This window comes from Geotrypetes seraphini, chromosome 2 (genome assembly GCF_902459505.1).
Source record: "Geotrypetes seraphini chromosome 2, aGeoSer1.1, whole genome shotgun sequence".
Classification (NCBI taxonomy): domain Eukaryota; kingdom Metazoa; phylum Chordata; class Amphibia; order Gymnophiona; family Dermophiidae; genus Geotrypetes; species Geotrypetes seraphini.
The window spans coordinates 18488300-18512044 of record NC_047085.1 but is presented as its reverse complement, the minus strand read 5'-3'; the positions used below and the strand labels follow the sequence as shown (position 1 = coordinate 18512044).

The 23745-nt window shown below is 44.9% G+C and overlaps 1 protein-coding gene across 8 annotated transcripts in view; it reads right to left on the bottom strand.

The window, feature by feature from the left end:
- The window catches only part of TSNARE1 (t-SNARE domain containing 1), an 843012-nt gene that overhangs the window by 610484 nt on the left and 208783 nt on the right, over positions 1–23745 (bottom strand). For all 8 annotated transcript variants that reach the window (XM_033933058.1, XM_033933059.1, XM_033933061.1 and 5 more), the window contains 2 exons: positions 15246–15323; positions 4339–4408 (listed from right to left, as the gene is read on the bottom strand). In XM_033933058.1, coding sequence (XP_033788949.1) covers positions 4339–4408; positions 15246–15323 — 148 coding nt within the window. The remainder of the gene's footprint in view (positions 1–4338; positions 4409–15245; positions 15324–23745) is intronic.

Sequence of the window (23745 nt, the reverse complement as noted above, 5' to 3'; positions counted from 1 at the left end):
GAACGTTATGTCAATGTAGTTCACTTTTGGCATAAAGGAACACAGACCCAACATGGACAGGGTTTCGATTGACAAATCTTCCTCAGGGGTCCAAGGATTTCCTTTATGGGCCACAAAAAAATGCAAAAGAGCCTAACTACATTGTGAAAAGGGGATACTTTTGAAAGCTGCGTGTCGAAACATGGACCGTTGTCGGGTTCATGTTCCTTTATGACAAAGGTGGACCACATTAACATAATGTTGATTGATTGATTGAAATAATAATAATAATAACAGCTTATATACCGCAATACCGTGAAGTTCTATGCGGTTTACAAAAGATTAAGCAAAGGTACAAATTGACTGACTTCAAGAGGGGAAGAAGAAAGAGAAGTAATGAGACAGGAAATTCATTGTTGAGGAGAAAAGTGATCAAGAGGACAGTAGGTCGCTATTGAGAGGAAAGAGATAAGTGGATCAGTTGTCAAGATGTTTTAGGAACAGGTGTGTTTTTAGACGTTTCCTAAATTCCTCATAAGTAGAGGGCGAAAGCAATTGTTCTAGGTCTTTACCCCATGATGCTGCTTGGTGTGAGAGAAGGAATTCATGGTGTTTTTTCAGTTTGCAACCTCTCACTGGGGGGGAAAAGAAGTTGGAATGTGAACTTCTCTTGTGTCTGTTGGTTGAGAAGGAGAAAAGGTCAGTAATGTATTTGGGGGCAAGTCCGTGTAATGCTTTAAAGCAGAAACAGACAAATTTGAACTTTACGCCTGCCTTCATCGGCAGCCAATGTAGCTGCCGGTAGTAGGGTGTCACGTGGTCAAATTTTTTTAGTCCAAAGATTAGTCTGACTGCCGCATTCTGCAACAGTTGTAGGCGTCGCATATTTTTGGGGGAAATAAAGACTCGGCATCAAATACATTGTTTCTGCAGTATTTTTTCCTTGGTTCTCTGTTGTTCGACGTCTACTGCAGGACTGTTGGATTCTTCTTTTTGGATTTTTGGATGGCCACTGCTACTTTTGCTCCCCCAATGATTCTCCTCCAGAGTCTGGCATTGGGACTGGGAGCACCAGCACGGGCACAGCACATCCTATTCTCCTCTTCTGGGCCCTTGCTTCCTGCCATGCTACGCGTGCAGGTCTATGCCCATAGGCCCATGCACTGTCCCACAAAGGTTTCACAGCAATGCACGCACGCTTAATACAGACAGGTATTCTCGCCTATGCACAATTTGCAATGGGACATAAGGTCATGCATGTCCTTCCAGGAATAGAAGAAATAATTCTATTACTACTTGCCACTGTACAGGTCCATGGTGAGACCTCATTTGGAATATTGTGTTCAATTCTGGAGACCACATTACCAGAAAGATGTGCTGAGAGTTGAGTCAGTTCAGCGGATGGCCACCAGGATGGTCTCGGGGCTCAAGGATCTTCCGTATGAAGTAAGGCTGAATAAATTGCAGCTGTACTCACTTGAAGAACGAAGAGAGAGAGGAGACATGATTGAGACATTTAAATATATCACGGGTCGTATCGAGGTGGAAGAGGATATCTTTCGTCTTATGGGACCTTCGTCCACCAGAGGGCATCCGCTGAAAATCAGGGGAGGGAAATTTCATGGGGACTCCAGAAAGTATTTCTTCACTGAGAGGATGGTCGATCATTGGAATGAACTCCCACGGCAGGTGATTGAGGCCAACAGCATGGCAGATTTCAAAAATAAATGGGATATTCATGTGGGATCTCTAATGAGGTAAGGGCAGGAGGTTGGGGGAAGGGTCACTGGAGTGGGCAGACTTGATGGGCTTTGGCCCTTTTCTGCCGTCATTTTTCTATGTTTCTATGTTACTATTAACTATTTGTATAACGCTACCAGACACACGCAGCGCTGCACAGAGTCCCTGCTCGAAAGAGCTTACCATCTAAACAGCCAATACAGAGAAACAGGTTGTCATGGATACAGTTAAGGGGAAGGGTTAATCTGCTGGCTGGGTTGGCGGGCAGAGGGGAGTGCAGGACACTCAAGCCATTGTGACATCACTGATGAGGTTGGTTTTTATTGGTGGAATGAGACATTATGACATCACAATCTCAGCTCTGCTTCCCAAAGACTAAAACTCTTCACACTATTACTACTACTATGAATCATTTCTATAGCGCTACTAGACACACGCAGAGCTGTACAGAGTCACGAAGGAGACAGTCCCTGCTCGAAAGAGCTTACCATCTAAACAGCCAAGACAGACAAACAGGATGTCATGGATACAGTTAAGGGGAAAGGTTAATCAGCTGGCTGGGTTGGAGGGCAGAGGGGAGAAGAGTTAAGGATTGAAGGCTATATCAAAAGGATGGGTTTTCAGTCTGCTTTTAAACAAGGGAAGGGAAGGGGCTTGGCGGACAAACTCAGGTAATTTATTCCAGGCATATGGGGCAGCTAGATGAAAGGAATGAAGATTCAACAGGTTACTTGACTTTCTACATCTATGCCTCAATCTCCTCTACAAAACTTTGCTCTGTTGCTCATTTTCTGTGCTCCCGGTCCCTCTTTTTTCTTTCTGCCTCATACTTTCAAAATTCTGCTCTTAAAATGCAAGAGCAGAATTTTGAAAGTACGAGTACAAGTAACCTCAGTACAGCTTTTTGAAACTCCTCTAAACAACAAATCAGTGGCATACCAAGAGGGGAGGGGTGGGGGAACCGTTTGCCCCGGGTGCAAACCATAAAGGCGTGCCCCCGTGGTAGGTGTCAGCATCATGGTCCAGGAACTTCACTGTTCTGCTGGTGTCGGGTCTTTCTTTCTGCCTGGTCCTGCCTACGCAGAAGCAGGAAATAGGCCTGACTCGGCAGAGAGGAAGGCCTGACCTAGCAGAGCAGCGAGTTAAGTCTGCTGATAATGAGAGAACTGACAAACCTCTGGGCCTGCCTCCTAATGCAGTGGCAGCAGCAGTGTCCGGCTGGTAGAGGTAGCACTCTGAACAGGTTGCTTGTGGCCTGCTCTGCCGGGGCTTTCTTCTGCCACGTCACTGATGACATGGCAGAGAAAAGCCCTGGTGGAGCAGGCCACAGCCAGCCTGTTCACAGCGCTGCCTTTAACAGCCGGCCACTTCTGATGCTATTGTGGAAGGCCTGAAGGTATGTCAGATCTGATGGGGTGGAATCAGTCGGGAGGTGCTGCACAGGGGGATGGGAGGGAAGGATGGAAAGCTGCTGCATAGGGGGATAGGAGGGATGAGAAGCTGCTGCACATGTGGAGAGAGGAGAGAGGAAGAATTGTTGGACATGGGGTGGAGAAGAGGAAGTGAGAAGCAACAAAGAGGTAGAAAAGAGTGAGAAGGAGAAATCATGCATATGGTGGAGGGGAGGGAGACATGCATGGAGAAGAGAGAAGGAAAAATGTTGGACATAGGGGGTGGACGGCGGGGAAAGATAATGCATGGGGATAGAGAAAGAAATGTTTCACATGATAATGGAGGGAAGGAAGGGAGAGATGCTTCATGGAGGAGAATAGAAAGGTTTGATCCAGGGCACAAGGCAGGGAGAGAGAGATGGTAGACAGTGGGAAAGAAACAGAAATGTTGGATATGGCAGTGGAAGGGAAGGTACAGAAATGGAAGACAGATGGTGAACACGGGGAAAGAAGAAAACGTCAAATGGGCAGGAGATCCTAGCAAGTGAGTTAACAGAAGACAAACAGAAACTAGAGCCTGGGTTCAACACGATTTGAATAATAAAATGATATAACAACTCCCTTATTAGCCAATCAGCACACATACCCAAATGACATACTACCAAGGTGTTACCTGAACAACATCAAGTTAAAGTGGTGTGAGTCTCGAGCACTGAACAGCTTTAAAAATAAGTAAATTGTCTAGGAGGTAGGAAAAAGCCTCAGAACCCCTCCCACGCCAACCAAAGGAAGTGTGGAAGAACCTTACAGGGGTTAAGTGCCTCACCTCACTGGCATAAAAAAAACCACCACTCTTTCAGACTGGATGATTTCTGTCTCTTGCATAGCAGCTTCTGATAGGCCAACTAGGTCAAGACAGTGCTAGAGAAGCAGTAGTCATATCCTGGGAAAGTTGAGGGAAGGTGTCCTAGTTACTGCTCAAGAGCAGCATCCACAGAACCAGTTATAGGATACAGGAGTAACAGTTTACAAGGACAGCAGCGGAATCATAAACAATGATCATATAAATCGGGAAAGGGGACAGTTAGTTGCAAAAACTCATAGTATCATAATCCCAGTACAGACTGGTTGCAAAAAAAAAAAAAAAAAGGGGTAAAAAAAAGCAACAGGGTACAAAAAACGACTGTGTGCCATAGAGAAATAGTTCATAAAATACGGAGAAACTCACAAGCCATCTCGCAGTTCCTGATCATCATTAGGAGTCCCAAGAGACCTGAGGCTTTTTTCCAAGGAAGTCACTGTGAAAAGAGTTAAAGAAGGCAAAATGAAACATAAGGACAACTAAAAGAACATGACTTTATGCATAAATTGTTGAAGGATGCGGAGGTGAAGCCTACTGGTTACAGCTACTGCCTCAACACCCTGAGGTTATAGGTTTGATCCCAGCACTGCTCCCTGTGACCCCACTGCCCCAGGTACTATAGCTAGATTGAGAGCCAGGACAGATAGGGAAAATACTTAAGAGTACCTGATTAACGCTTTGATATCTGCGGATGAAAGGTGGCATATTAAATAAAAATAAGCCATAACCATGTAAGGGAAGAGGGGGAGATAAAGTTTGCAAAGCCCATGTACAAATAGATACCTGAATATGTACTGTATGTATAAGTTTGTGTGCTAACAAGATCACAGTGCCAAGGCATTCCTGGCACAGTTTGGGCAACTGAGACTGAGTTGGAATGCATATATGTAATTCTATAAAATATGCGTGTGTGTGTATATAGAACCTGCAAAAATTTACACTTTTACAGCGAATTCTCTATACACGTATAGGTGAGCATTTGTGCATCACTGGGGCTGGTTCTGGAAGCCTGTTTTATCAAAGTACGAAGGTAGCTAAGCTATTTTTATAAAATAAACTTAAATAGGATATCTCTCTAGCTTTGATATATTATATTACATTACATTAGTGGCTTTTATTCCGCCATTACCTTGCGGTTCTAGGTGGATTTACATAAAACATAATCTGGATGTTTCCAGGAGTATTACAAGATAGATGTTTTAATCAGAGGTATAGGATCAGGAGAAAGAAATGATCAGCACTATTATTGTTCTTATTGGTTACTGCCTTTTGTTGATTAATGCTTGGATATTGTACATTTCTTCTGTGCAATGCTCCTTTAATTAACATTATTTAAAAAAAAAAAAGAGGCGGGGGCTTTTTTCTAAATGGATACAGACGTCCATTTATAAAATAGTTCCTCCGAGGGTATACACTCTAATCTAATCTAATCTAATCTAATCTAAACCTTAGGTTTGTATACCGCATCATCTCTACATTCGTAAAGCTCGACACGGTTAACAAGAGTTAGGGTAGAAAGGAACTTCAGTGGAGGGAAGAGGCAAGATGAAGAGAAAATTTAGAGGACTAGAATAACCAGAGAGGGAGGAGGAGTTACATTTTTTTTAGAATAACCAGGTTTTCAGATGTTTACGGAAGAGTTGGAGGGAGCTCAGATTCCTAAGAGGGGAGGTAAGGTTGTTCCAGAGTTGAGTGATTCGGAAAGGGAGGGAAGAACCTAGTTTTCCTACAAGTGAAACGCCTTTTAGAGAGGGAAAGGAAAGTTTCAGTTTTTGGATGGATCTGGCGGAATTGGGGTTACAGGAGTTCCAAGAGAGAAGAATGAACATAAGAACATAAGCAGTGCCTCTGCCGGGTCAGACCACAGGTCCATCCTGCCCAGCAGTCCGCTCCCGCGGTGGCCCAAAAACAGGTCAAGACTTGTCTGAATCATCAGAAGGGGCTCCCTTGCCACCTTGGTTTCTCATTTAAGTCCTGCCTTCCTATCGAAGTCCTAGCCCTCCGGTCTTGCACATGCACGACCAGGTTGGTTTATACTCATTACCTGGTTAACTTCCTATACTTGTGTTACATCCCAGCTCCTCCCTCAGTATCCCACGATCCCTTTATCCCTCAGGAATCCATCCAATCCCTGTTTAAATCCTTGTACCGTACTCTGCCTGATCACTTCCTCCGGTAGCGCATTCCAAGTGTCCACGACCCTTTGGGTGAAAAAAAACTTCCTTGCATTTGTTTTGAACCTGTCTCCCTTCAGTTTCTCAGAATGCCCCCTCGTATTTGCTGTCCCCTTCAGTCTGAAGAATCTGTCCCTATCCACCCTCTCTATGCCCCTCATGATCTTGAAGGTCTCTATCATATCTCCCCTGAGCCTCCTTTTCTCCAGAGAGAAGAGCCCCAGCCTATCGGCGTATGAGCAGTGTTCCAGCAGAGAGGCTGGATAGGCTGGGGCTCTTCTCTCTGGAGAAAAGGAGGCTCAGGGGAGATATGATAGAGACCTTCAAGATCATGAGGGGCATAGAGAGGGTGGATAGGGACAGATTCTTCAGACTGAAGGGGACAGCAAATACGAGGGGGCATTCTGAGAAACTGAAGGGAGACAGGTTCAAAACAAATGCAAGGAAGTTTTTTTTCACCCAAAGGGTCGTGGACACTTGGAATGCGCTACCGGAGGAAGTGATCAGGCAGAGTACGGTACAAGGATTTAAACAGGGATTGGATGGATTCCTGAGGGATAAAGGAATCGTGGGATACTGAGGGAGGAGCTGGGATGTAACACAAGTATAGGAAGTTAACCAGGTAATGAGTATAATGAAGGGAGGGAGAATACCATGTAGGATCTTGAAAGTGAGGCAGGCACATTTGAAGTGGACTCTGGAGATAATCGGAAGCCAGTGAAGCCACTCTCCCCCCAATTCTATAATGGTGCTCAAAACTGTGTCACAAATTTGGGCGCATGTCCAATTTGCACTTGCAATGAGTCTATTATCACCATTAATTGGCTATTAACAATCAATTATTTCTTCAACTCTTGTATTTAAACCTATGCCTCATGTTTAATTGCAAGAAGAAGGGGCCGCTGGATTCGTGTCACCTGAGCCTCCACAGGATGTTTCCCTAAAAGTTATTTGGCTTATTAATACTAGAGTTGAGGGGATGTTATTATCAGTTACAAAACAAAATGAAAAATTTTCTACTGAGGTTGTTCAGAAATTTGATAATGTCGATTCAAATTTAAAAATCCTAGATAAGCGTCTGGGGGTCTCAGAGACCCAAATCTCCACATTGCAAAAGGTATCTACCTCTGCTTTTAAAGAGTCACAAATCATGCATTCAAAATTTGAAAATATGGAGAATTTACTTAGGTCTAGAAATCTGAGATTGGTTAATTTCCCCCAAACCCATCTTATCTCACCAGAAATATTACTTCGTAAGTACTTAAAGGAGGTTTTGGGACTTCCAAACTCAGATTCCTTACCTATCTCAAATTGTTACTATATCCCACAAAAGAAAAAATTAGGCTCGGAGAAAGGAGTAGACCAATTGGTAGCAACTGATTTAAACCTTACAGAATTTTTAGAAGATTCCACAGACACTATACTAAATCGGTCTACATTATTAATTACTTGGACAATAATTTAGATTTATGTATGTATCTTACTATAAACTATTCTACAAAGATGCATGCATAAAATTTTCAGTGCAGAACTGAAAAGAGGGCATGGCAATGACTTTCCGCGAGGAAGATAAGGAAAAGGGTCTGATGGTATTTAGCAAAACTCCTCAGCAGATAGGTCTGGGTATTCAGAGGAAGAATGCTAAGTGAGGCGAGAATCATATTCCTCGATGTCATACCTCGGAAATGGTAAGTGTCAAAGAGAATGTTGAGGAATACTTCAAGGTGCTCTGAGATGAAAGTCGGCGTTGACTGGAGGTATGTCTTGAATGGGAGGAAGAACTATGCTCCCTAGAAGATTTCATCCATCTCGACACTGAACATCGACAGTGTGGAGTCCAAGATCTAGCTCTCGAAGGCAGCTTGGAATGTAGCTCGGATTGAGATGGTACTGGATGCATCAAGGCAGATGCTTGCAGTGTGTGACTGCAGCATCCCAGTCAACTCCCTTTGAACCAGTTCTCTAATCTGGTCTTGTAGGGAAGGCGCCAGTACCAAGGTAGAAATCAGTACAGAAGGTGCAGGCTGTGTCGGTTGTCAAGGCGTTGTTGACCTCAATGTTGAGACATGCCTCAAGGGAGACACCAACTGTAAAGACAGCGATCTTGTCTCTGTGCATCAACATTTGGAATGCATTGATATTGTAGACTCTTGAGACGCCAACGATGCAAGTTTAGAAGAGGAAATATGTTTGTGCTTCTTAACCTTTTTACGTAACTCCCCCTATGGAGGTAGGACTGATGATGTAGATGGTGACAAAGGTGTCAATGTCAGTATCGCTATTCATGCTGTAGTTGTCTCTGGGCATCAGTGTCTTGCCTAGTACTTGGAAGTATCCTGTAAAGCCTGGACTTTCAAAAGATATCATAAAGTCAGGTGTTCCTTGTCAATTGAAGGAAATTGTTTCAAACAAATACCAAATTGTGACATGGAGAGATACTGGAAAATACATTAAGACCAGTACTTAAGGCCAGCAAAAGTCTTTTGGGCTCGATGCTTGAACAAACAAAAGGAATACAGCCAGATACTAGAAGATGCTATTTTTAGAACAAACTCAAATCTATAAAGACAGACTTCAAACCCCCCTGCCTCCTCTTCTCTATTCTTCCTTCAGCCTTTCACCCCTACACACACACCGTTCATTCAGACAGGACACAGGCGCTTTCTGCTCTGCTCTCTAATATACCCACATACCCCTTCTCGGTCATTTTCAGAAGGTCAGCCACATTTTCTTTGTACACACAAAGAAGCAGCTCTAAATCCAATTTATGCTCTACAGCAGGGGTGCCCAATAGGTCGATTGCGATCGACGGGTAGCTCGCCAAGGCAAAGTGAGTCGATCACCCAGGACTCACTTTGCCTTGGCGATCTATCGGGCCGATCAGTCTTCCTTTCCCCAACGTCAATTCTGCCATCGGAGAGGAAGTTCGGGCCAGCCAATCGCTGCCTGGCTGGGTGGAACTTCCTCTCCGACAGCAGAATTGACGTCGGGGAGAGGAATGCTGGTCGGGCCAAAGCAGGGAGAGCATGGGGCGGCATCGGCGTCAGCTTTGGGGCCTGTTATCCATTGGTGGCGGTTTGGGTCCTGTTCCCCAATGGCAGCGGCAGTGGCTTGGGGAAAGGCAGAGAGAAAAAAAGAAAGGGGGCAGGCAGGGAGACAGAAGGAAAGAAGAGAAACAGAAAAAAAAAAGAAAGGGGGCTTGAAGAGAGAAAGAAAGAAAGGTCAGGGAGAGAGGAAGAAAAAGTTGGGGGAGGGAATGAGGTGTGGAGGAGAGGAAGCATACAGGCTGAAAGAAAGATTGGATGCACAGTCAGAAGAAGAAAGTGCAACCAGAGACTCATGAAATCACCAGACAAGGTAGGAAAAATGATTTTATTTTAAATTTAGTGATCAAAATGTATCTGAATTTATATCTGCTGTCTATAATTTTACACTATGGTCCCCTTTTACTAAACTGCAATAGTGGTTTTTAGCGCAGGGAGCCTATGAGCGTCGAGAGCAGCTCCCTGCGCTAAAAACTGCTATTGTGGTTTAGTAAAAAGGGAGGGGGGTATTTGTCTATTTTTGTACGGTTGCTACTGAGGTGACAGTGCATAGAGTCATCTGCTTTGACCTCTTTGGGAAAAAACCCCGGAATAGGAATGATAATTAACAATTCTATGCGTACAGTGTGCGTTGTGTTTTTTTTTAATTTTATTGTTGGTACATCATTTTGACTTGGTCATTTTAAAAGTAGCTCGCGAGTCAAAAAAGTGTGGGCACCCCTGCTCTACAGTATATTTGTAAAAGCCAATTCCTATATAATATACTTTTTCTGCACCACCTGGTTATCATCTTGTTAATTTACTTCTCGCTGCATCTGAGGCCTGAACCTGGGACTCAAAATAGACTAGACAATATAAAAATACAAAACACAAAAAATTGCACTAAGTACATAATTTCTGTTAATTAATCACTATTGGAATCAAGATAAGTATAACATCCTTGGAAGACCTGCAATAATTTCTCCATATCCCCAACTCAATATTTTTCTGACCCCTTTAGTGGTGGGGGGAGGGGTTCATGTTTACTCAGGATTTAATAAGGTTTCAAATCGCATTAGAAGTGCATTAAAACAGGAGTAAAAACATGTTAAAATTAACAGCTCAACATTTAGGGCTCCTTTTATCAAGCCGCGCTAGTGGGGTTAACGCGCGCGACTTTTCATCACGCGCGTTATAACCCCCGCGCTGGCCTAAAAACTACCGCCTGCTCAAGAGGAGGCGGTAGCGGCCAGCGCGGCTGGCGGTTTAAAGCGTGCTATTTCCCGCGTTAAACCGCTAGCGCGGCTTGATACAAGGAGCCCTTAGCTTGCGCTGCTCAGCAGCTCGGCTTTATAAAAGGGAGGTTAGTTATTTATTTTTGGTATGGCTAGTTTTATGGGGAAATAACCTATTTCTACTTAACATCTACTGTTGGGGGATGTTTCTATAGATGCAAACTACAGTGGTGCCTCGCATAACGGACGCCTCGCACAGCGAACGCTGCGCACAACGAACTTTATGTCTTGATCCGTACAACGAACTTCGTTTCACACAACGAAGTCGCCCGAGCTGCATCCTTCCGCGCAGGCACTGCGCTTAACTGCCCTCTCTCCGCCTGGTTCCCTCTTGCCCCCCCGACTCCCCGACACGATCGGGGCAAAAAGGAGCCCAAGCCCTCTTGCCCCGCCGATTCCCCAACTCCCCACACAATATCGGGCCAGGAGGGAGCCCAAGTCCTCCTGGCCACGGCGACCCCCTAACCCCACCCTGCACTACATTACGGGCAGGAGGGATCCCAGGCCCTCCTGCCCTCGACGCAAACCCCCCCTCCCCCCAACGACCGCCCCCCCCCAAGAACCTCCGACCGCCCCCCCAGCCGACCCGCGACCCCCCTGGCCGACCCCCACGACACCCCCAACCCCCTTCCCCGTACCTTTCTGTAGTTGGCCGGACAGACGGGAGCCAAACCCGCCTGTCCGGCAGGCAGCCATCGACGGAATGAGGCCGGATTGGCCCATCCGTCCCAAAGCTCCGCCTACTGGTGGGGCCTAAGGCGCCTGGGCCAATCAGAATAGGCCCGGGAGCCTTAGGTCCCTCCTGGGGGCGGGGCCTGAGGCACATGGGCCCAACCCGACCATGTGCCTCAGGCCCTGCCCCCAGGAGGGACCTAAGGCTCCCGAGCCTATTCTGATTGGCCCAGGCGCCTTAGGCCCCACTAGTAGGCGGAGCTTTGGGACGGATGGGCCAATCCGGCCTCATTCCGTCGATGGCTGCCTGCCGGACAGGCGGGTTTGGCTCCCGTCTGTCCGGCCAACTACAGAAAGGTACGGGGAAGGGGGTTGGGGGTGTCGTGGGGGTCGGCCAGGGGGGTCGCGGGTCGGCTGGGGGGGCGGTCGGAGGTTCTTGGGGGGGGGCGGTCGTTGGGGGGAGGGGGGGTTTGCGTCGAGGGCAGGAGGGCCTGGGATCCCTCCTGCCCGTAATGTAGTGCAGGGTGGGGTTAGGGGGTCGCCGTGGCCAGGAGGACTTGGGCTCCCTCCTGGCCCGATATTGTCGGGGAGTTGGGGAATCGGCGGGGCAAGAGGGCTTGGGCTCCCTTTTGCCCCGATCGTGTCGGGGAGTCGGGGGGGCAAGAGGGCTTGAGCTCCCTTTTGCCCCGATCGTGTTGGGGAGTCGGGGGGGCAAGAGGGCTTGAGCTCCCTCTTGCCCCGATCGTGTCGGGGGTGCCAGGGACCACACGGAGTCACCCACCGTACCACCCGATTCGGGTAAGCGCAGGTATCGGTGGGTGGCTTATTTGCGGGGGGGTGCCTTATTTTACATTTTTTTCTAAAAAGGGGGGGCTGTCTTATTTGATGGCCCTGCCTTATCATCGGGGAAACACGGTAGAAAAAAAATAAAAATGAACAGTTAAGTCCCAGTTTTTGCCGCTGAGACTCTGCCCTCTCACTGTAAAATTAGACTCTACTTAGTCTGTCTTTAAATTTAAAAAATGTGTGTTGTTTTAAAAAACAATTATGTTTTTAGATGTATCTAAATAAAAATAATAACCAAAAATTTATCTTTTTTTATGTCATCTTAGCATATTTTATGCTACAGAACGAATTATTTTTTTTAACATGTATTGTTATGGGAAAACGCGTTTCACATAACGAACTTTTCGCATAACAAACTTGCTCCTGGAACGAATTAAGTTCGTTGTGTGAGGCACCACTGTATATAAATTACATGGTAGTCACATATACAGCATATCAAATATGCAAGTATCATCCATGAAGTATGTTTCACAGGAAAAAAGGTTGAGACCATTGGATTACAGTGAATACTGAAAAAAATAAAAAGTTTCAAGTTTAATGGTTCTTTTGATTACCGTATTTTCTCGCATATAACGCGCGCGTTATACGTGGTTTTTACAAACCGTGCATACCCTTGCGCGTTATACGCGTGAGCGCGTTGTACAAAATTTTTTTTACATAGTTTCCCCCCCCCCCCGACGCCCGATTCATCACCCGGAAGAAGCGCTCGCACTCCCACCCCGAAGGACCGCTCGCACCCCCACCCGAAGGACTGCTCGCACCCCCACAGCCTCCCCCCCTCCCCCATGGAGAAGCTGTCTACCTTGTTTCCGGATGCCAGCCCAGCTGCTTCCTCTGCCGGTGGTCCTGCCCCTTCTCAGAGCCCTGTGCTGCGCTGCTTCCTCTTCAGGCGGTCCCGCCCTTTCTCTGATGTCAGAGAAAGGGTGGGACCGCCGGAAGAAAAAGCAGCGCAGCAGGGCTCAGAGAAGGGGCGGGACCGCCGGCAGAGAAAACAGCTGGGCTCGCTGGCATCTGGAAACAAGGTAGACTGCTTCTCCATGGGGGAGGGGGGTGAGGCTGTGGGGGTGCGAGCGGTTCTTCGGGTAGGGGTGCGAGCGGTCCTGCGGGGGGGGGGGGTGAATTGGACGTCGGGGGGGGCATCAGGCTTTCAGGGTAGGGACAGGATTTCAAGGAGGAAAGGAGAGTCGGGGCGGGCGAAAACAGAGTCGGGGTCTCCAGAGGAGAGTCGGGGCGGGCGAAAGGAGAGTCAGGCAGCATGCGCGATATACGGGTGTGCGCGGTATATAAAAATTTATATACATAAATATGTGTTTTTTGCGCGCTATACCCGTGTGCGCGTTTTACACGGGTGCGCGTTATCTATGTGAAAATACGGTAATCGCTTAATCAGAATTCTAAGCGATGAACAATTTAAAATACATTCAATGGAAAACAATACAATGCAAACTTTAAACAATAACATAGGGTTAAAGATTAGCTCATCATATTCATAACATAAGGTAAAAAGGGGATGTGAAATACAATTCCATATAGAAAAGCAGAACAAAAAAGGAAGAGTACACGAGGGAAACAAATAAAAGCATAATAATACAGTAAAATCAGTGGCCTAAGGGTTATAAGATTAAATACCAAAGGCATCTTTAAAAAGAAATGTTTTTAGATTACTTTTGAATTTTCCCAGATCCTGCTCCTTTTGTGAATAAATTGGGAGGGCGTTCCAAGTCTGTGGAGCGGTTACCGAAAAAATAAACTGCAATTGTAGACCTGCAATGCTACATTTTGAAAAAAAGGCTAAAATCACTAATTAAGCATGCTATTTTGGAAGACATTTTAGAAGCCTTGCACAACATTTAATTGTGCAGATTGCATATAAGTGTTAAGTGGCGACCTCAGATTGCCACTACTTGCATGTGAAGATGGCATGGGACAGACCAAAGGTCCATCAAGCCCAGTATCCTGTTTCCAACAATGGCCAACCTGGGTCCCAAGTACCAGGCAGAAACCCAAAGAGCAGCAACATTCCAGAGCTCAGATTGTGATGTCATAATGCCTCGTTCCACCAATGCCTGAGAGCCAACCGGTGGATGCCTGGAATGCGCTCCCGAGAGAGGTGATGGAGAAGAAAACGATGACGGAGTCCAAAGAAGCGTGGGGTGAACGCAGAGGATCTAGAATCAGAAAATAAGATTAAATATTGAACTAAGGCCAGTTACTGGGCAGACTTGCACGGTCTGTGTCTGTGTACGGCCGTTTGGGGGAGGATGGGCTGGGGAGGGCTTCAATGGCTGGGAGGGTTTAGATGGGCTGGAGTAGGTTTTGACGGAGATTTCGGCAGTTGGAACCCAAGCACAGTACCGGGTAGAGCTTTGGATTCTTGCCCAGAAATAGCTAAGAAAAAAATTAAAATATTTAAATTGAATCAGGTTGAGCAGACTGGATGGACCATTCGGGTCTTTATCTGCCGTCATCTACTATGTTACTATGTTATAAGAGCTGCCATACTATCAAGCCCAGTATCCTGTTCCAAACAATGGACAACCCAGGTCCCAAGCATCTAGCTAGATCCCAAGTAGTAAAACAGATTTTATGCTGCTTATCCTAGGAATAAGCAGTGGATTTCCCAAGTTCTTTCTGATCTTATCTCTTTCTACCCCACCGCTTCTTATTGTGAGAGACTTAAACATCCATCTCGATGAACCTTATAAATTACCTTACCCGTGGGATCAGGTATAAATCTGTGTGTTGGCAATTGTTTATTAATCAAGCTAGATCTGGGAGTCTATTTTACTGAGACACATAAATCCCTATGCGGCCTTCATAAAATAGGTGCCTTGTACACTTCTCACATATGGGTTACCTTTATAACAGGAAGTCTAACATACATATTAACCCTTTTAAAATTTGGTTTGCAAATAAAGAGTTTCCTTATATTGTGTTTTCTGTAAAAATCAGGTCATAGTCTGAACTCAACATTAAATTATCAGGCTGACAGTGACAAAGTCACTACTATTTAAAGGCTATTCACTGGCACTGTGAAATGAGTTGGTGTGGTCTTAGCATAGCTGAGAGGATAGATCAAAGCAGCTAGGCATAGGCTCTCTCCTGCAACATGTACATGGCTGATTTTTTTTTTCTTTAAAAAAAGGAAGCAAACAAGTGAGTAAAATTACATTAAGATGAAATGCTGCTGGACCTAGTGATCAGAGGAGATATCTTTCACCAGCATTTGGATTACAATGAGGATTTTATTGAACGACACATACCATTAGAGTTAATTCGGAAGACGTTCACAGAAGTTTCCTGGAACAGCTCCTGGAGTTCGTTGGGATCAATCTGAGTGGCTGAAGGAAAGAAGACAAAATATTACCACTCTGCTCTCACCTATTTACACAAACGGCAATTATAAAAATGAAAGCTAATAAAGATCATAACACCCATCTAAGTCCAGTCACTTCCCTTGACTCAGTGTCTCGCAAACTGTGTGCCGAACAAGATTTCAGGTGTGCCATGAGACACCGGGGAGGAAGAGAGGCGCCAGCACCTGCTGACCGCCTACAGGACGGGCCTCTCGCAGCGAGAGGTACATCCTGTAGGTAGTCAAGCCGCCACTGCTGCCTCTTCTCCTCCTTGGCGTCGCTTCTCCTCTACATGCCTCTTCTTTTTCAGTTTCCCCCCCCTCCCCGCTGGCGGCTCAGCTCTGGAGGGCCTCCATGCACGTGCGGATATCGACGTGATGACATCACGCATGTGTGACATCACTGTGTCGACGTCTGCGCACTTCCAGGTGCTCGCGAGCCGCAGCCGCCAGTTCAGTGTGCCGCAGCTCGCAAAGTTTGTGAGACCCTGCCCTATCTGATGCAATTTCCACTATACTTTTTCATGAGGTCCCAGGTATCAGAACAAGAGGAGCCACCCAGGCGGTATAGAAAATCCACGACCTTGTACTTTCTCTCAACCAATGACTGGGGCACAGTGCTGGATGCTCAGTAAGCAACTCTGATGTTGTTGCACAAAATACATTTGGGAAAGCTTATACCTAGTAACAGTATTTTACTTCTGAAATCAATGCAAAACTGTACCAACAAACCCCTGAACAAAAATGAATGTACCAAATGATTGTATGATTCATCATATTCCGTAATGCTTTGAAAAGCAATGCAAAACAAAAAATGCCATCATTAGCTTTACAATGGCTTACTCTATTATGTTATTCTAATCTAAATCTTGGCGTTACATACCGAGTCATCCCTTGACTCAGTTAACAATAGTTATAGTTATGAAAAAAGAAAATATACATGCTATTAAAACATATCTGCTAGAAAACTGTGAAACAAAGCAGTTTTCAAAATTTTTGGAAAAACGTGAGGTGATGGGCAAGATCTTCTTTGAGAAGGTAGGGGTGTCAGGTCAAAAGCGCGCCGGGACAAAGGCGCGCGCAGACAATTGAGCGCAGCGCGGAGGCGCACACCGCAGAAAATTACTGTTTTTAGGGCTCCGACGGGGGGGGGGGCGTGGGGTGGAACCCCCCACTTTACTTAATAGAGATTGTGCCGCGTTGTGGGGGCGTTGTGGGGTTTGTAACCCCCCACATTTTACTGAAAACTTCACTTTTTCCCTGTTTTTAGGGAAAAAGTTCAGTTTACAGTAAAATGTGGAGGCTTACAACCCCCCAAACCCCCCACAACGCCGGCGCAATCTCTATTAAGTAAACTGGGGGGGGCTCCCCAACAAAACCCCCCGTCGGAGCCCCTAAAAACTGTAATTTTCTTCGGCGCGCGCCTCCATCTTGCGCTCAGTTGTCAGCGCGCGCCTTTGTCTTTCGCAGTGTTGTCTATGAACCGAAGGTAGGTCGTTCCAAATTGCAATTAATAAGAAAGGGAAAGAATGGGCAATTTTACGGATAGATCTGATACCTTTTACAGAGGGAAAAGAGAGTTTGAATGTATGGATGGTTCTACAACTTAAAGAACTCGTGGAATTTAAAGACAGAGGGATCGGGGGGGGGGGGGGGGTCAAAGAACCCATGCAGAATTTTGAAAATTATACAGGCACATTTAAACTGAACTATTAATCGAAAAGGAAGCCAATGTAAACTCCTTAATCTACATGGTTGCTGCAGAATGCGATTACGAGCGGTCTCTATGCCTCTAAAGTCTGACCCGTGTTATAACATCAAAATTCAATTAACAAAACACAGACATCAGCATTCCTTACCAATTAGCAAGTGGTAGAGAATGACAAAGGGACAAGTTTTTCCCCGTCCCCGCAGGAACTAATTTTCCCGTCCTGTTGAGTTCTTTTCCTGTCAGCTCTGCCCTCATCTGCACAAGCCTCATACACTTCAAAATTTATTTTATTTATTTAAAAAATTTCTTACCTGCTTAAAACTAAGCGGTTTAACGGTTTAAAGTGTATGATACGGATATTTTAGAACTACAGAAATAAATCACTACTGATAAGAAATCGCAGATAGAAAACCAACAACAGAATATTAATTCTTATAAAGTAATACAGTGGGCATTAATTAAAGACAATACAAATCTAAGAAGAAAACTTAAATCACTTGAAAATTCTTCAAGAAGTAATAATCTTAGATTAATTAATTTTCCTAAGATTACAACAGTAACTCCTAGAGAAATGATTGCTCGTTATTTAACGGAAATATTGGAAATTCCTGAATCTTCTATACCACCTCTCACTCAGGTCTATTACCTTCCTGTTAAAGACATTAAAGATCAAAAGAACTTACAAGAAGCAAATCAAGAGCCTATGGATGTGACAGCTTTATTAGAATCCTCAGATAGGTACTATTTTTATAAATTTTTTAAAGATATGGAGACCGATGGTTGATTTTTGTAGTGAATAGGCATCATTTTTCTTTGATAATATACATAGGGGGGTGGGGGGATTGGAAGATAAGATGTAGCGAAATTGAAATTTTGAAGGAATATGATAGTTTTAATGATTGTATGTATAGAAAGATGGGAGGGGGGAGGGTTTTTAATTAATTTACATATTAAGAATATAATGTATGATGTTCAAGTGTTATACGATAGTATTTCATGTTGTTCTTTTTGTGCACTTGATGTAAGTTTGAAAAAGAATAAAGAAATTAAAAAAAAAAAAGAATCCTCAGATAGGGAAGTAGCCATTCTGGCAACTTTGCTTCTTTCAGTTGCTCTTACAATGGATAAAATATGGCTATTGAAATTATATTTTAAAAATAAACATAAAGAATTTTTGGGACTGAGAGTTCAAATGTTTCCTGATTTGGCCAGAGACACACAGAAGCGGAGAAAAGAATTTCTGTTATTGAGACCCCTGGGTGCTACCTTTTTTCTTCGGTATCCTTGTAAATGCATAAGTCCATTATAAGTTGCATAAATTTGTTTTCTTTGAACCTTCACAACCGACAACATTCCTATCACTGTCAAGGCTGGAGAAAGCTCAAGATGGATAGATAGATGACTGCCTTAGCACAGTTTTACCTAGAACTGTTTTTTTCTTCTTTAATTGATTGCTTAAATTCCGTTTATTTTAATCTTGGATCTTATATGAGGACTTGAGTGAGATTTAAGATAGAATTTATTTCCTGATTTTCATATATTATGTTTGAATTAATCTCTTTATTTCTTGAATTTTGCTTTCTGTACAAGTTTATACTTGATTGTTATATTTGAAAATTTATAAATAAATAATTTAAAAAAAAAAAAAACTAAGCGGTTTACAAAATACATTCATAAACATGTCATAACAAATACACAATCAGTATCCTTCCAATGTTCACATCAGATACCACTACTTATTCAATGAAGGCTTCCAAAAACAAAGTTGTTTTGAGTATCTTCTTAAATTTTTGCTAATCCGTGAGTAGTCTCAATGATCCTTTCAAATTGTTCCATAAGGATACCCCCTCAATGAGATCACAGGTTCTTGTATTTTCATAATGAACATGAAGGAGTTCATTCGTACATAATCGCATCATTCCCTCTGACCTCAAAGGTCTAGACCAGTGGTCTCAAACTCGCGGCCCGGGAGCCACACGCGGCTCGCCAGGTACTATTTTGAGGCCCTCGGTATGTTTATCATAATCACAAAAGTAAAATAAAACCGTTTCTTAATCATATGTCTCTTTAGCTATAAATGACAATATTATTATTAAGACTTAGCCAAAAAGAAAGATTTATAAACTATAAAGAGTTTTACCTCATGCAAAATTGTCATTTCTTTAATAAGACATTGACTATTTTTCTGAGGCCCTCCAAGTACCTCCAAATCCAAAACGTGGCCCTGCAAAGGGTTTGAGTTCGAGACCTCTGGTCTAGACAGCTGATACAGTTTCATCACTTGTGTCAGATACCAGGGAATTTTGTGGTGAATCACTTTAATATCATGAGATTTGTGCAGTTAAGGCTGAGCTTACAGGAATTGGGCAGAGACAAAACTTATGGGGATGGGATGGGGAAAAATTGGTCCCTGTGTTATTCTCTACTATAAACTCCTCTTCCTCTGTTCAGGGTAGCTGTCAGTTCATTCATGAATTTTGCTATGCTCCCAAGTTAGAAAATGCTTAAAGTGAAAGGAACCTGCATTCAGCGAATACTTCGAAATATGAACAGATGCATCGCAATCTAAGAAAAGGTACCAAGTCTTAGTGCACACTTAGTTAAAGAAACGAGGCAGTTAAGTTCTATTAATGACTAAAATACGGTTGTTGGAAAAATAATGGAAGTGTTGCTGAAAGAAAGGATAGTGTATTTCCTTGAATCTAATGGGTTACAGGATCCGAGGCAACATGGTAAATCATGCCAAACGAACCTGATTGAATTTTTTGATTGGGTGACCAGAGAGCTGGATCGAGGACATATGCTAGATGTAATTTACTTGGATTTCAGCAAAGCCTTTGATACAGTTCCTCATAGGAGGCTGTTGAACAAACTTGAAGGGCTGAAGTTAGGACCCAAAGTGGTGAACTGGGTCAGAAACTGGCTGTCGGACAGACGCCAGAGGGTGGTGGTTAATGGAAGTCGCTCGAAGGAAGGAAAGGTGACTAGTGGAGTCCCTCAGGGTTCGGTGCTGGGGCCAATCCTGTTCAATATGTATGTAAGTGACATTGCTGAAGGGTTAGAAGGAAAAGTGTGCCTTTTTGCAGATGATACCAAGATTTGTAACAGAGTAGACACCGAAGAGGGAGTGGAAAATATGAAAAAGGATCTGGTCTCGGAAGGCTTTGAGCATGCGCAAATGCTCAAAGCCTAGTCCAGCCCGGCAGAGGAAGAAGGAGGATCTCTCTCGCACCGCCCGGCCCAGCCCAGCCCAGCCCAAACCAACGAGGGAGGATCTTCGGGCACTGGCACTGGCACATGCTGTGCATTGGTGCTGGTGCCGGTGCCCAATCGGGTAAGAGTTGTATTTGCGGTGCTTGGGGGGATGTAGGATCGCGGGGGAGGGGGGTGACGCGAGCGGGGGGGAGGGGAGGATGCCGGTTCGCAGGGGGAATGCCGGATCAGAATGTAAAAAAAAATTGTAAAATGCGCTCACACGTATAACGCGCATGGTTATGCACGGTTTGTTATATGTGCGTTATATGCGTGAAAATACGGTACTGTTCTTTCTCTCAGTCATACACTTTCTAATAAGAAATCTGGATCTTCTACTCTAGTTAGGCACTCTGCTTTATTTATTTTCTTTTAAAATTTTCTATACCGTTTAAACCTAAACGGTTTACATAATTTTACATACATAAATCTATAAAACACATAAAATCAGACAAGCATAAACAAATAATCCTCAGAAAATCAACAGTGAAAAAAATGAAAGCCAAAAAAAAAAGGCTTATACCAAGAATCAGCAGTCATGAGGCATTTAGCTGTGTTTTAAGTAATTTCCTGAAAATGCCCTCTCCACAACATTTTCGTAATTGACTCAGAAGTGAGTTCCACAGTTTAACCCCTGCACAATAGAAGGTCATTGTACTGGTCTCAACATATAAACGGTGCCCTACTGAGTCAGATCAAGGGTCCATCCAGCCCATTGTAATCTGTCTGATTTGGGCTTGCTGCCTGATATCTAGAGTCTCTAGATTCTTAATTACTTAGTAAAACCGTGCTGACTCTATATACAGTGGTACCTTGGTTTACGAGCATTTGTTCCAGAAGCATGCTCGTAAACCAAATTACTCATATATCAAAGCGAGTTTCCCCATAGAAAGTAAGGGAAAAATGGTAAAACCAGAGGACATAATTTGAGGTTGAGGGGTGGTAGATTCAGGGGCGATGTTAGGAAATTCTACTTTACGGAGAGGGTGGTGGATAGAGAATGACACGGTGGCGGTTTACCCGCGGCTACTGCGTTTAGCCGCGGGTAACCCGCCAAAAACGGGGAATGAAAATTAGCAGCCTCTGCGGGGACGGGGACAAGGCCATCACCGCCCCATGGAGCGGTGAATGGTCTTGTCACCGCAGTGAGGCATAAAGGATCGTGCGGTCCCCGCACCCCCATCCGCCCACCCGCACGCCGGCTCGATCGTTTAACCAGCTTCCTCTCTCCACCTCACCTTAGTTTGCCGGCTTTCTTTTTCGGCGACCGGAACGCTTTCAAAAGAGCCGCGCACGCGCGGCTGCTCAGTACTCAATCTTCTGCTCTGACCCAACCGGAAACAGGAAGTTGCAGCAGAGCAGAAGATTGAACTTTGAGCTGCCGCGTGTGCGCGGCTCTTTGAAAGCGTGCCGGTCGCCGAAAAAGAAAACCGGCAAACTAAGGAGAGCTGGAGAGCAGTAGCGTACCAAGGGGGGGGGGGCGGGAGGGGCAAAAAAGGTAATGGCGCCAGGCCTTGGAGCACCGAGGCAGACCGCTTCTCCCCCCTCCCAGCCGAACCCCCGCTGACCCTCCTATCTCCCCCCCAAGTGAACCTTTCCGACCCTCCCAGCGAAAGCAGCAAACCTCCCTCCAGTAGCGTCGACTTCTCCTCCCTCTGCCGCATCACTGAAGATGTCATCAGTGACGCGGCAGAGGGAGGAGAAAGCCGCGAAGGAGGTTTGCTGCTCTCGCTGGGAGGGTCGGAAAGGTTCACGGGGGGGGGAGATAGGAGGGTCAGCGGGGATTCGGCTGGGAGGGGGGAGAAGCGGTCTGCCTCGGTGCTCCATTACCTTCTTCGGGCAGCAGCAGCGTTTTTCAATTTGCTGCTGTTGCCGGCTTCAGGCCTTGTTCTCTGCCGGGTCCTGCCTACTCCCTGTTTTCATGAAGACAGGACCCGACAGAGAGGAAGGCCTGAAGCGGGCAACATCAGTGAATTGTGAATGCTGCTGCTGCCCGATGAAGTTCAGGACATCAGGACATCGAGGAAGGAGCAGGGTGAAATCGGCTGCTGGCTTGGAGGTGAGGGTAGGGAAAGAATCGTGGAAGTGGAGAAATTGGCACGATGGCTTTGTGGGGGCTAGGGGGAGAGAAAAAGAAAGGAAAAAATAAAGAGGGGGGGCAGGGGGAGAGAGAAAGAAAGGCAGAAATAAAGAGGGGTCAGGGGGAGAGAGAAAGAAAGGCAGAAAGAGGGGGGACCAAGGGGAGAGAGAAAGAAAGGCAGAAATAAAGAGGGGGTCAAGAGGGAGAGAAAGAAAGGCAGAAAGAAAGAGGGGAGCCAGGGGGAGAGAGAAAGAAAGAGGGGGGGGGCAGGAGAAGAAAGAAGAAGGATCAGAATAAGGACCAGAGACTCATGAAATCACCAGACAAAAAGGTAGGAAAAATGATTTTATTTTCAATTTAGTGATCAAAATGTGTCCGTTTTGAGAATTTATATCTGCTGTCTATATTTTGCACTATGGACCCCTTTTACTAAAACGCAATAGCGGTTTTTAGCGCAGGGAGCCTATGAGCGTCGAGAGCAGCATGGGGCATTCAGTGCAGCTCCCTGCGCTAAAAACCGTTATCGCAGTTTAGTAAAAAGGGAGGGGGAATATGTGTCTATTTTTGTATAGTTGTTACTGAGGTGACATTGCATAAAATCATCTGCCTTGACCTCTTTGAAAACCCGCGGAATATAAATGATAATTAACATTTTCTCTGCGTACAGCGTGCTTTGTGTTTTTAAAATTTTATTGTTGGTAGATCATTTTGACTTGGCCACAAAGATGAGGGAGGGAGGGGAGCTGCTGAAAGACATCTAGTAATCCTTGCAGGCTTGACTGTGCAGGGAATTATTTTTGTAAAATAATTTTGTTATGTGACTGGCATTATCTAGACTTTAATTTCTATGAATGAATAGAATGAAAATGATATAAAATTACTTGCTTGCGGGGACCGCGTGTTCCGGCTCACACAAGGAAGGAGGGGGTGAAAGGGAAAAAGTTTCTCTTCCTTGGAAATAGATTCTGAAGTGACCTCATCAAAGAAGACCAGCACTAAATGTACAAGAAATCCCTTAAACAATGTCAAAAGAGCCCAAAATAGAAAACTGCTACTGCCTTGAGACTCCATTATTGAAGGAATCAACTTGAAATCACAGAAGAGACAGGAAAAGGTTAAATGCCTCATGGAATCCTCAGGTACAAAACACAAACCAAATTGTGAATGAAATCAGAGCAGACAGTAAGAATTATAAAATTGATGTCATTATCCATCTGGAAAAAAAGGCATACTAGAAATAATGCCTCAGCAATACAATTTTCAGAAGTTCTATTTGCTCATGGTAAGGGAGAAGAGAGACTGCTAGTGATGGTGGGGGGACTGATAGAAGATATGAAAGAAGGGTGGTAGAAAGGAACAGATGGT